The sequence below is a fragment of the Opisthocomus hoazin genome, chromosome 32 (genome assembly GCF_030867145.1).
Source record: "Opisthocomus hoazin isolate bOpiHoa1 chromosome 32, bOpiHoa1.hap1, whole genome shotgun sequence".
NCBI lineage: Eukaryota > Metazoa > Chordata > Aves > Opisthocomiformes > Opisthocomidae > Opisthocomus > Opisthocomus hoazin.
Window position 1 is genome coordinate 1,921,619 of NC_134445.1, and position 11,813 is coordinate 1,933,431.

An 11,813-nucleotide genomic window follows, 5' to 3' on the forward strand; every position below is an offset into this window, starting at 1 on the left:
GGGAAGGGCGGGGCCTCCCCTGCGGGCGCGGGAACGGGCGGCTGCGGGGGAAGCTCCCGTCAGCCCCCGCGCGGTTGCCGGGGCGACACGGGCACGGTCGCCCCCCGGTCCCCCCCCCCGGTGCCCCCCGTCCCGGCCACGGCCGCCAGCGGTTACCAAAATAAAGCGCAGGTTTAATTCACCGAACACAGAGCGGGCGGGGGTTCCCGGCGCCGGGGGCGTCCCGGCCCCGGCCCCGCGCAGGCCCCGCCGCCCGCCCCGCCGCGCACACACGCACCCCACGCCGCGCGGCGGCCCCGTCACAGCAAAGCGGCGGGCGGGGACCCGGCCTAGAGCCCCTGCGGCTGCAGCTCGAGTGGGGCGGCGGGCGGCGCGGGGGGCTCGGCGGCGGGGGGCTCCCCCCGCAGCGCCGCCAGCCGCTCCGCCAGGCTCCGCGCCCGCGGGCACAGCGCGAACTCGTACAGCACCGCGCCCAGCGCCGCGCCCAGCAGCGGGCCCGCCCAGAACACCTGCGGGGGGGCGGTGTCGGCACCGGCACCGGGCCCCCGTCCCTGCGGGGATCCCCCCGTCCCGGCGGGACACCCCCCAGCCCTGCGGGGCTCCCCCCCCGTCCCGGCGGGCTCCCTCCAATCCGTGTGGTGCCTCCCCCCCCGCCCTGCGGGGCTCCCCCCCCGTCCCTGGGGGATCCCCCCATCCTTGCAGGGTATCCCCCATCCCGGCGGGCCTCCCCCCTCCATCCTTGCGGGTGTCCCCCCATCCCTGCGGGGCTTCCCCATCCCAGTGGGGCTCCCCACGATGTCCCTGTGGGCTCCCCCCATCCCTGCGAGGGTCCCCCCATCACTGTGGGGTCCCCCCCATCCCTGCGGGGCTCCCCCCCATCCCTGCGGGGTTCCCCCATCCCTGCGGGGTTGCTCCCCCCCCCGTCCTTACGGGGCTCCCTCCAATCCCTGCAGTGGTCCCCCCCACCCCAGTGGGGATCCCCCCGTCTCTGTGGGCTCCCTCCAATCCCGGCGGGGGGTCCCCCCATCCCATGGGTATCCCCCATTCTGGCGGGTGTCCCCCCCACATCCCTGCGGGGCTCCCCCTCCCAGGGCGGGGGGAGCAGCGTGAGCAAGGGGCGGCCACAGCCCCCGCGATGGGGGGGTGCAGCAGGGCTGGGGGCTCCGTGCACCCCATCAGTGCAGCCCCCAGCGCCCCAGGGTGCTGCTGTCGCTGGGGGGGCTCCGGCAGCTGGCCCCCCTCACCAGGGATCGTGGCTGGGGCAGGGCCAGGACAAGCGGGGAGGGACAGGGAGGAACGAGGGGGGTCGAGGAGGGCTCGGGGGATCAGGGGGGCCCCCTGCCCCACTTACCCAGTGGTTGGTGAAGTTGCGGGTGATGACAGCGGGGGCGAAGGAGCGAGCGGGGTTCATGCCGGCACCCGTGTAGTGGATCTGCGGCAGGACGGGGCGGTGGGGGGAGGACGGGGCGGTGGGGTGCTGGCTGGCTGCCTCCATGGCCCCGGACCCCCCCGCCGCCCCCGGGTCGCGCCGGAAGGGTCCCCGTGGCTGCCCTTACCCCGAAGATGTGGCCGAGGGCGAGGGAGAGGCCGACGGGCAGCGCGGCCGAGCCCGGGCGCCCGTCGTGGCGGTCGTCGAAGCTGGCCAGGACGCAGAGGACGAACTGGGCAGTCAGGAGCAGCTCCAGCACCGTGGCCTGGCCCGGGCCCACGCCGGGGTGCAGCTGCACGGGGAGGGGGCTCAGCACCCCGCCTGCCCCCAGCCAGCAGCCGGCACCCCATGGAGCTGCTCCCCCATTCCCAGCACCCCAAACCCCCACCGCCCCGGCCGTCACCCCCCCCTGCTCCCCAGCCCCACCGGACCCCAAACCCCCTCTCCCCCCCAAACCCCTCCCGGGCACCCAGCCCCCGTTACTGCCCCACACCACCTCAAAGCCTCAGGCACCCCCTGGACCCCCGATCCCCCATTCCCCCCCCCAGCCCCTCTTTGCCCCGAACCCCCCAGCATCTCCCAGACCCCCCAATCCCCCATTCCCCCCCCCAGCCCCTCAGCGCCCCGAACTCCCCAGCATCTCTGAACCTCGCAATCCCCCATTGCAGCCCCACGGCACCCCACCTCCCGGAGCCCCCCTCCCTGCCCCCCGCGCCCCCGCTCACCGCGTTGAGGCCGAGGGTGCCGCGGACAGGCGCTGGCGTCACCCCGTAAAGCACGCCGGCCCCTGCCAGCGCGCCCAACAGCTGGGCCAGCAGGTAGCCCAGGGCGCGGGCCACCGAGAGCTGCGAGGCCAGCAGGAAGGCCAGCGTGACGGCCGGGTTGACGTGACCCCCGCTGACGTGGCCCAGCACCTGCACCAGGGTGGCCTGGGCCAGCCCGAAGGCCAGGGCGGCCCCCAGGATGCTGGGGGGGCCCGGGGCGAAGCGCAGCGAGGCCCCCAGCCCCAGCAGCGCGTAGAGCAGGCTGCCCAGGAACTCGGCCAGGACGGCCCTCCAGAAGGAGGACGAGCGCAGCTCCCGCATGGCCTGGCCCCGCTGCCCTCTGCGCCCCGATCCCCTCCCCGGGGGCCGCCCGCACCCACCTTTATAAGGCCCCCCCGGGCCGGCCCCGGGGGTGGGATCCCACCGCCGCCACCCCCTGTTAACTGCTTCGCTGCCCGGGGCGCGGGACGGGCGACACAGGGTGAGGGACCCCCCGGGCAGCCCCACACGCCCAGGGTAGCAGGGACCCCCCTGAGCTGTGCCCCCTGTCTCTGGGGCTGCTGCGGAGCGGGGGCTTTGACCCGTGATGCTCTCTGCGGGGGCTGGGGTCCACCACCCCGCACAGGGGCTGGGGACAGCACCCAGCCCCCCCCTCAGTGTTTTGGGGGACGCTTTGGGGCGACCCTGCCAGGAGCCAGCCCCCCCAAGCCCCGTGCAGGGGGGTCCAGGGTGCCCCCCCGGCGCTCCCCCCCCCGCGGCCCCGCTGTCTGCAGGAGCGTTATTCAGCCCGGCTTAGCGGGCGCTGAGTCCGGCTGGGGGGATTACGGCCGGGCCCGGCCATTGGCGCCCGCCGGAATCTGCCGGGGCTGCAGAGCCCGCGACAAAGCGCTTTGCTGTGCTCAGCACCGGGCATGGCACGGGGCACTGGGGGGGCCTGGCCCCTGCCCTTGCGTGGGGCCGCTGGGAGGGGGCACCCGCCCGGGGGGACCCCACCATGGGATGCTCCCACGCCCCGAGGGCGCACGACGGGGTCTTGCAGCCTCCGGGACCCCCCATGCCCCCAGCAACACTCTGCACCCCGCTCTGACCCAAAGGCGCCTTTAATGCCCCCGGGGGGGGGGGGGGGGGCTGGAGCCACCTGTGCAGGGACCCCCAGCCCCCTCCCGCTGGGGTCCCCGAGCCCTGGGTGCCCACAGAGGGTGCTGGGTGGGGGGCTGGCAGGGGCCCGGCGTCGGGGCCCAGGGGCTGGGTCGCAGCGGGGGGCCGGGGGGGCTCAGGCCATGCCCTGGCCCCGCTCGGCTGGGAGGGCCGGGGGGCCGCGGGGGGCGGCGGGCGAGGAGTGGGACAGGCTGGTGGTCTCCACCAGCGCCACGTCCCGGCAGGCGAGGCAGGCACCCAGCTTCTCCCGTGACGCGCCTGCGGCGAAGACAAACTCGTAGGAGAGCCCGGCCAGCACCGCACCCAGCACTGGCCCCAGCCAGTACACCTGGGGGGGGGACACGGGGTCAGGGGCGCCCGGGGACAGGGGGACGCGGGGCAGCAGCTGCGTCTGCGGGGGGATGCTGAGCACCGCCCAGGGATGGGGGGATCGGAGCCCCCCCACCAGCGATGGGGACTGACCCCAGGAACCTGCTCCGGGGACGAGGAGCCACGGGGGGATCGTGTGTCTGGGCTGGGGGGACACAGAGGGGCTCGTCGCAGGGACGAGGATGGGGGGGGGCCGTCCGGTGACAGAGGGACCAGGAGAACCCACACAGGGGACGCAGCTGGGGGTGACTTGTCCTGGGGGTCCCATCAAAACGCAGGGAAGTGCTCGGGACCCCTGCCCTGGGGTGGGGGTGGGACTAGGGGGGGCTGAGGCTGCAGCTGGGGTTGCCCACCCCCACACCGGGGGCTCGGGGGGGCCCGGGGGTGCCGCTGACTCACCCAGTGGTCGTCCCAGATGCCGGTGATGACAGCTGGCCCCAGCGAGCGCGCTGGGTTCATGCTGCCCCCCGAGAATGGCCCCTGCGGGAGAGGGGGGTCAGGGCTGGCCGGAGGGTGGGGGTGGCAGCCCCGGGGTGGGGGCGGCGGGGGGGGTCCTTACCGCGGCCAGGGTGCCGGCAGCCACGGCGCTGCCCAGGGCCAGCCCACCCTGGGGGTCCGCCCGGTCGGCGGTGGCGAAGGCGGCCAGCGCCAGCTGGAAGGTGGCGAGGGTCTCCCAGGCCAGGGCCTGCCCCGGCGTCGCCGCCGCACTCACCTGCAGCGAGAGCCCGGGCTCAGCGCCCCGCAGCCGGCACGCGGGCGGCGCAGGGCAGGGGCACTCACGCGGGTGACGAGGCCGGCGTGGTCCGGCAGCAGCAGGCGGGCAGCGGCGGAGGCCAGCACGGCGCCGGCGCACTGGGCCAGGAGCCCGGCGGCCCCCCGCACGGCGCCCAGTTTGCGGGTGCAAAGCAGCGCCAGGGTGAGCGCTGGGTTGGCCTGGGGGGTCCCCAGGGCGCGGGCCAGCCCCCCGGCCGCCAACCCCCCAGCCAGCGCCGGCGCCAGGGGCCCGGGGGCCACTGCTGCGCCCAGCACCACCCCCACGAAGACGAGCGTCGCCGTCGCCTCTGCCAGCACCCCCCGCCAGAAGCACCCGCTCCGCAGCTCCTGGGGGCACAAGGCAGCCGGGCGTCACGCCGACGTGCACCGCGGAAAACGGCTGCCGCAGCGATGGGGTGACAGGGTGACGGGGTGACGGGGTGTTGGGACGGTGGCGGGCCTCAGTGACAGGGTGCCATGGCAACAGGGTGCCCCAGTGACCAGGTACCATGGGGATGGGGTGCCATGGTGATGGGGTACTTTGGTGACAGGGTGCCATGGTGACGGGGGTGCCATGGTGATGGGGTACTTTGGTAACGGGGTGCCATGGTGATGGGGTGCCATGGCAACAGGGTGCCCCAGTGACCGGGTACCATGGTGATGGGGTGCCATGGTGATGGGGTATTTTGGTGACGGGGTGCCATGGCAATAGGGTGCCTTAGCAGCTGGGTACAGTGGTTCGAGGGTACCCTGGCCAGGGGGTCACCATAGCAACCAGAGCACCATGGCAATGAGGGCACCATGGCAACAGAGATGGGTGCCATGGCTGTGGGGGAGTTACGGTCACAGGGGTGGGGGCAGGCGCTACAGCAAGTGGGGGGCCACGGTGGGGGGCATACAGAGACCCCTGTGCTGGGGCTACAGGCTGGGGTGCTGGGATGACAGACTGGGGGGGTCCCCACGAGTTGGGGGCTGCCCACCCAATGCCCCATCGGGGGGGGATCCCAGGACCCCGAGGCCACGGCGCTGGGGGAGACGGGGGGGCTGGCGGGAGAGGGCCGGGGCAGCGCAGCTCGCGGGGCCTTACCTCCCTGATGGCCATGGCGCAGCTGCGGGGCCAGGCGGGGCGCAGGGGATGCCTGGGCACGGGGGCACCTCCCACCCCCCAGCCCTGCCAGCCCCCGGCGTGGGGAGGGGAGGCCCCAGGGGGGCACGAGGCACCCCCGGGAGCAGGAGGGGGCTGGGGAACGGGGCAAGGCCCGGGGGAGGGCTGCAGGGACCCCCTGGATCGGGCTCCGAGCATCTCTGGGCACCATGGCAACCAGCTGGGCCCCTTCGGGGTGTTGCCACGACGACCGGCGCTGAGATGAAAGGCTGGGGGGGGGGTGGGGGGGCACCCCGCAGGCGGCAGCGAGGGGAGCGGGGGCCGTGGCGGGGGGGCGGGGGGTCCCCCCGGCAGCAGGGCCCGGCCCCGGCCCCGGCCCCTCTCGCTGCCAGCTCAGCAGCCCCGCGGCGGGTGAGTCAGCGGGGCCGGGCGCGGGGCCTGGCTCAGCACGGGGGGCCGCGGCCTGCTGACGCCCTGCAAAGAGCCAGAACAATCTGCGCCGGGGCCGCCACAAAGGGCCCCGTGCCCGGAGCTGGGGGGGGGGAGCGGGACAGCAGCGGCCCCCCCGAGCCGCCCCGGGCCGGCTCCTGCCAGGCCGGGCCCCCCGCGCTCGGCCCCTGACCGAGCACCCGGGGGCGCCGTGACCCCCTCCCGAGACCCTCGGGGCCCGCCCTGCCCCGCAGAGCCCCGCACAGCGCCGCAGAGCCGGTGCCCCCCCCAGCTCCCCCCTCCCGGCCCCCCCCAACGCCGCCCCCCGCCGGCAGGGGGCAGTGCGAGGCGCCAACACGGCAGCGCCCCGCCCTCCCTCAGCCGCGGGGGCGGAGCCAGCCGGAGTCACGCGGCAGGGGTGGGCGGAGCCATGGCGACGGTCCCGCCTCTCGGGCGGGTAGGGTGGGGCCGGGGCACGTGACCGGCGGCTCCAAAATGGCCGCGCCCATGGTGCGGGCGACGCGGGGCGGGGCGACGGCCCCGCCGAGGGGTAATGGCGGCCGGGGGGGCGGGGTTTCGCCGCCTTAAAGGAGCCGCGCTTAAAGGGGCCGCGGCGCACCGGGCCCTGCGGTGCCTGGGGACGCTCATCCCCGGGCGGGCGGTGACACCCCCGGTGGGGGGCCCTGGGCTGCCGTGCAGCCCCCGGTGTGCAGCCCCCCCCGCAGCGCCGTCTCTCCCCGGGCGTTGGGGGCCGAGCCGCGCCCCCGGTTAACACCGGCTGCGGGCGGACCGGGCCTGGGCGGGGGATGGTGACCGGTTCCCCCCGTGTACCCTGTCCTGTTCCCCCCCCCCCCCCCCCCCCCCAACCCGGCGCTAGGACCCGGCCCGCCCGGATTCCAGCCTGGCTCGCGGGCGTGACGTCAGGGCGCGGGCCCGCCCCGGCCCCTCGCGCTCGGGAAAATGCTGCTCTCGGTGCCGCCGCGCTCCGGCCTGCCCGCCTTCCCCTACGGCAAGGGCGGCAAGAAGGTACGGGGGACCCCCCCCGCGGACCCCCGCCCGCCGTCGGGCCCGGTCCTTGGCCGTCGGGGCCGCGGGTCCCCCGGACGGGGGTCCCGCGGCCCCGACGGCCAAGGACCGGGCCCGACGGCGGCCCCGGGGCTTGGCGATGCGGGGGGAGTGTCGGAGGGGCTCACGGGAGCAGCCCCCCCTCGGGACAGGGGTCAGGGCGGGACGCCCGGCTGAGCCGGGAACCCCCCGTGCCTCAGTTTCCCTCCAGGTCACCCCGTTTTGGGGCGGGGGGGCGGCGTGTCTGTGGCGCAGCGCGGGTTCGAGACGGCGCCCGGCCGTGTGCGCCCCCCCCGCCCCGCCATGGGGTAACGGACCCCCCCCCCCTCGGCCCGGGCAGGGTCCCCCCCCACGACACGCCGGCACACGCGTGGGGGGCAGCCGGGGCCGGGGGATGATGCCCCAAGCCGGGACGGGGGGGGGGTCGCGGGGTGGGGGGGGGCAGGGGCTGTGCTAGGCTGGGGGTCCTGCGGGCGGGGGGGGGCCTGGGGTGGGCAGGATCCAGCCCTGGGCCCCGCTCTGCCCCCACGTCGTCTGGGGGTCCGCGGTGGGCGCTGACCCCTGCCCCCAGCAGCCCTACGTGCCGCCGGCGCAGCCGCTGGGCCCCCCCAGCCCCAGCCCCGCCGGGGGGGGCACGGAGCAGCTCAGCAAGACCAACCTCTACATCCGGGGGCTGCACCCCGGCACCACGGACCAGGACCTCGTCAAGCTCTGCCAGCCGTGAGTGGGGCTGGGGTCCCCACTGCCCCCCGCCCGGGGCCCCCCCGTGCGGGGTGGGGGGCCCTGCTGGGCACTGAGCCCCCCTCCTCCCCCCCAGCTACGGGAAGATCGTCTCCACCAAAGCCATCCTGGACAAGACGACCAACAAATGCAAAGGTTGGGGGGGGCTGAAGGGCCAGGGCGGGGGGCGGGGTGCTCTGGGGGTCCCTCTCACCACCAGCCCCCCCCCCCCCCCCCCCCAGGCTATGGCTTTGTCGACTTCGACAGCCCCACGGCGGCGCAGAAGGCCGTGACGGCTCTCAAGGCCAGCGGGGTGCAGGCGCAGATGGCCAAGGTACAGCGTGGCCCCTCGGGGCCCCCCCCGCCACCCAGAGCCCCCCGGGACCCCTGCTGGGCCCGGCAGGCCCCCTGACCCCCCCGCACAGCAACAGGAGCAGGACCCCACCAACCTCTACATCTCGAACCTGCCACTGGGGGTGGACGAGCAGGAGCTGGAGGCGCTGCTGAAGCCCTTCGGGCAGGTGGTCTCGACCCGCATCCTGCGGGACCCCCACGGGGCCAGCCGCGGCGTGGGCTTCGCACGGTACAGGGGGCCAGGGGCTCCGCGGCGGGCGGGGGGGCCTGGGAGGATGGGGGAGGTGCAGGGCTGCCTGGCGCCGGGGGGCCTGGGGAGGCTGGGGGTCCCATGCGCGGCCCCCGCCCCAGCCCCGCTCCCCCCAGGATGGAGTCCACGGAGAAGTGCGAGGCCGTCATCACCCACTTCAACGGGAAGTACATCAAGACACCCCCGGGGGTGCCAGGTGGGCACCACAGGGGGGGGTCGTGGGGGGCTGGGGGCTGGGGGTCAGCCAGCAGCGCTGACGGCCCCTCCCTGCAGCCCCCCCAGACCCGCTGCTCTGCAAGTTCGCGGATGGGGGGCAGAAAAAGCGGCAGAGCCAGGGCAAGTTTGTGCCTAATGGGAGAGCCTGGGCCCGGGATGGCGACGCGGTGAGCAGGGGGCTTGAGGGGGGGCGTGGGGAGGGGGTCCTGCCCAGTGCAGACCCCACGGCTGCTGGGGGGGCCGCGCTGACCCCTTTGCCCCCTCCCAGGGCACTGTGACCTTGGCCTACGACCCCGCGACGGCACTGCAGAATGGGTGGGTGCCCTGCAGGTCCCCCCCGCAGACCCCTGGTGGGGTGGGGGCCGCTGGCCACGTCCCCCCCCCCCCCCTCTGACCTCCCCCCCCCCCAGGTTCTGCCCGGTGCCCTACGGCCTGGCCCCCAGCCGGATGCTGGCCCCCGCTGCCCTGGGCCCCTACCTGCCCTCCCCTGTCTCCTCTTACCAGGTATGGGGGGGGCAGGGCAGGGGGTCCCGGGGTGGGGCTCCCCGCGGGGGGGGGGGGGGCGGGGTGCTCTGGGGAGCCCCCACCCGCTCCCACCCGGCCGCTGCCGCAGGTCCACGGCCCCGCCTGGATGCACCAGTCCTACCTCGTGCAGCCCACGGTGAGCCCCGCCCAGTGCCCCGCCCATGCCGGCCCCACCCACGCCGGCCCCGCCTGGTGCCCCACCCATGCCTGCAATGCCCTGACAGCACCCCCGGCCCCACCCTGCCCTCTGCAGCCCCGCCCTGCCCCCTAAGGCCATGCCCCGCCCCCTAAGGCCGTGCCCCGCCCAGCTCAGATCAGCCTCGCCCATCGTGGCCACAGCTCCGCCCACTTCCCCACAGCCCCACCCTATTTTGACAAGGCCCCAACTGTGGCTGTGGCCCCGCCCACTTTAGGATTGCCCCGCCCATTGTGGCCACAGCCCCGCCCCATGGCCCTGCCAGGCCCCGCGCAGCGCCACGCCCTGTGTCTCCCTGGGTCCAGTCCCCTGCCCCTGCAGGACCCCCCTCCCCCGTGTCCCCCTGCTCCCCCGTGTCCCCCCCCCCCCCCCCCCCCGGTGACCGAGCCATGCAGGGCGCGGTGCTGGCCCCCGCTGTGGACCACGCCGTCCCCCTCCAGCCCTCCGTGGTGGCACCCCTGGCCCAGCAGCTCGGCCACCTCTCCCTGGGTAGTGCCGGCACGGTAAGGACCCCGCCACCCCCGCACCCCCCCCCCCCCGCCCCGAGCCCCCCGCCCCGAGCCCCCCGCCCCGCTGACGCCGCTGCCCCCCCCCCCCCCAGTACGTGCCTGCTGCCGCCGCGGTGCCCGGAGCCTTCATCCCGCCGTACCCGCCTGGGCCGCCCGGCCTCCCGCTGGAGGTGAGATGGGGGGCGCGGGGGGGGGGGGGGGGGGCGGGGGGTCCCGGGGGTCCCGGCCCGGCTAACGGCTCTCCGCAGGACGGCGGCGCTGCCCCCGGCCACGGCCCCGTCGAGTCCCCGTCCGAGCCCGGCGCCTTCCCCTACTCCTATGCCAAGTAGCGGGGGGGGGGCGGCCCAGGGACCCCCCCCCCCCGGAGGGGCCGTGCCGGGTCCGCTGCCTGGCGCTGCCCCCCCCCCCCCCCCCCACCACCGCTGCCGCCGCCGCCACCGCCTAGGGAAGGCTCCGCCCCCCCCCCCGGCCGGGGGTCCCTGAGCCCGGGGGGGTTGTCCCTGTGCTGGGGGTCCCGCAGCTCGCGCTGCCCCCCCGCGGCCGGGCAGCCCCTCCGCACACCCCCCCCCCCCCCCCGGAGGGCTTTTTTCCTCCCGCATTTTCTACAAAACTAAAAGAAAAAAGGAAAAAAAAAAGAAAAAAAAGGTAAAGGCAAACGCTGCCCCGGGGGGGGCCGGGGGTCCCCGGCCGCCCCCCCTCGTGCTTCCAGGGCCCGCGGCCCCGCCAGCCCCCCCCCGCCGCGGTGCCCCCCGTGCCTTCTGCTGCCCGGGCCGGTCGCGGGGACCAGGGCGGGGGCGATGGCGGACCCCCCCCCTCCCCCCCCCGCGGGGTCCAGTCTCCGGGCACCAGCCCCCCCGCAGGGCCGGGGGTGCTGCCCCGCCCCCACCCCCGCATGCTGCCACCGCCCCCGCCCCGCCCGGCCCGGGGGGGGCAGGACGAGTGCAATAACCCCCCCTGCCCCCGCCCCGGGGGGTCAGCCAGGCACTTTACAGCCCCCGCGTCCGGGGGGCGGGGCCCGGCCCCGTGCTGCCCCCCCGCAGCGACAATCGGGGGGGGGGGGGGGGGGCTGCGGCGGCGGCTCTTGCAACCAAAGATTGACGGAGTCGTTGGGGGGGGCGGGGGGGGGGGGGCCGAGCTGCCCCCCTGCCCGCCCTCCCCGGCTTCGCGACCTCACGCCGTGGGTCCGTCCGTCTGTCCGTCCCTCCCCGCGGGGGGGGGGGGGGGGGGCAGCCCCCCACTTGCTTCCAGCTGTGGGGCCGGCCGTGCCCCCCCCCCCCCCGCCAACTCTGCCCAGGGTCTCCCGGTTCTTCCAGCCCCCCCCCCCACCCCCCAGCGCAGCAGAGTCCCCAGCCCCCCCTGGGGCAGCGGGGCCCCCGGTCCCCCCCGGGGCCGAGGGCCCCCCCCCGGGGCAGCGGGGACCCCCGCCACACATCTACCTCACCCCTCAGCTCGGTGCGTGCTCAGCCCAGGGTGGTGGGGGGGGATCCAGCCCTTCCCCCCCCCCCGGGGTGATGCCACCCCTCCGGTTTCCAGCCATCACCCACCTCCTCCGTTGCTGCTACTGCCCGGCCCCCCCGGGCACGGCCCCTTTGGTCGGGGGCACGAGGCCCCCCCCCAGGAAGGAACCAAAGAGGGAGACCCGCAGACGGCCCCCCCAGTCCGGGAGCACTGGGACCCCACGCTGAGGCCCCCCCCACCCGCTGTCGGGGTGGGGGCCTGAGCCTCGGGGTCCTGCCGGCCCTGGGGAGCCGGGGCTGCAGAGGAGATGCCGAGGCCCCCCCGGTCCCCTCCTGCCCCCCCGTTAATTTATACGTAGCGCATTTTGTACAGGTTTTTAAGTTGCTTTTTTTTAAATCTCGAGAGGTTTCTAGTTTTGTATTCCTTCCTCCCGCTTCCGCGCTCGCCCCCCCCACCCCGCTCCCCCCTTCGAGGTTGTTTTGTTTTGTTTTTAAATAAAAACGCGATAAAAGC

At 76.1% G+C, this 11,813-nt stretch overlaps 3 protein-coding genes across 5 annotated transcripts; 1 reads left to right on the forward strand and 2 right to left on the reverse strand.

Annotated features, from left to right (window-relative positions):
- Nucleotides 1-329: 329 nt before the first annotated feature.
- MIP (major intrinsic protein of lens fiber) lies at nt 330-2,983 on the reverse strand. Its single transcript, XM_075445708.1, has 4 exons — nt 2,155-2,983; nt 1,557-1,721; nt 1,352-1,432; nt 330-509 (listed from the first exon to the last, which is right to left on the reverse strand). Exons 1-4 carry the CDS (start codon nt 2,512-2,514, stop codon nt 330-332), a joined length of 786 nt encoding a protein of 261 aa, XP_075301823.1. The 5' UTR covers nt 2,515-2,983.
- Nucleotides 2,984-3,386: 403 nt separating this feature from the next.
- Nucleotides 3,387-5,832, reverse strand: LOC142365182 (uncharacterized). The gene is made up of 5 exons (XM_075445760.1): nt 5,561-5,832; nt 4,501-4,821; nt 4,280-4,432; nt 4,120-4,200; nt 3,387-3,679 (listed from the first exon to the last, which is right to left on the reverse strand). Exons 1-5 carry the CDS (start codon nt 5,774-5,776, stop codon nt 3,467-3,469), a joined length of 984 nt encoding a protein of 327 aa, XP_075301875.1. The 5' UTR covers nt 5,777-5,832; the 3' UTR covers nt 3,387-3,466.
- A 1,099-nt stretch (nt 5,833-6,931) lies between these two features.
- On the forward strand, nt 6,932-10,199 carry RBMS2 (RNA binding motif single stranded interacting protein 2). 3 transcript variants are annotated; one of them, XM_075445761.1, is made up of 13 exons: nt 6,932-7,033; nt 7,644-7,792; nt 7,890-7,948; nt 8,035-8,126; nt 8,218-8,375; nt 8,513-8,592; nt 8,670-8,779; nt 8,881-8,927; nt 9,023-9,116; nt 9,226-9,273; nt 9,729-9,836; nt 9,935-10,012; nt 10,091-10,199. In XM_075445761.1, exons 1-13 carry the CDS (start codon nt 6,968-6,970, stop codon nt 10,169-10,171), a joined length of 1,170 nt encoding a protein of 389 aa, XP_075301876.1. In that variant the 5' UTR covers nt 6,932-6,967; the 3' UTR covers nt 10,172-10,199. The 3 variants fall into 3 exon arrangements, with proteins under 3 accessions (XP_075301876.1, XP_075301878.1, XP_075301877.1); XM_075445763.1 differs by having other exon boundaries at nt 9,774-9,836; XM_075445762.1 differs by having other exon boundaries at nt 7,647-7,792.
- Nucleotides 10,200-11,813: the final 1,614 nt, after the last annotated feature.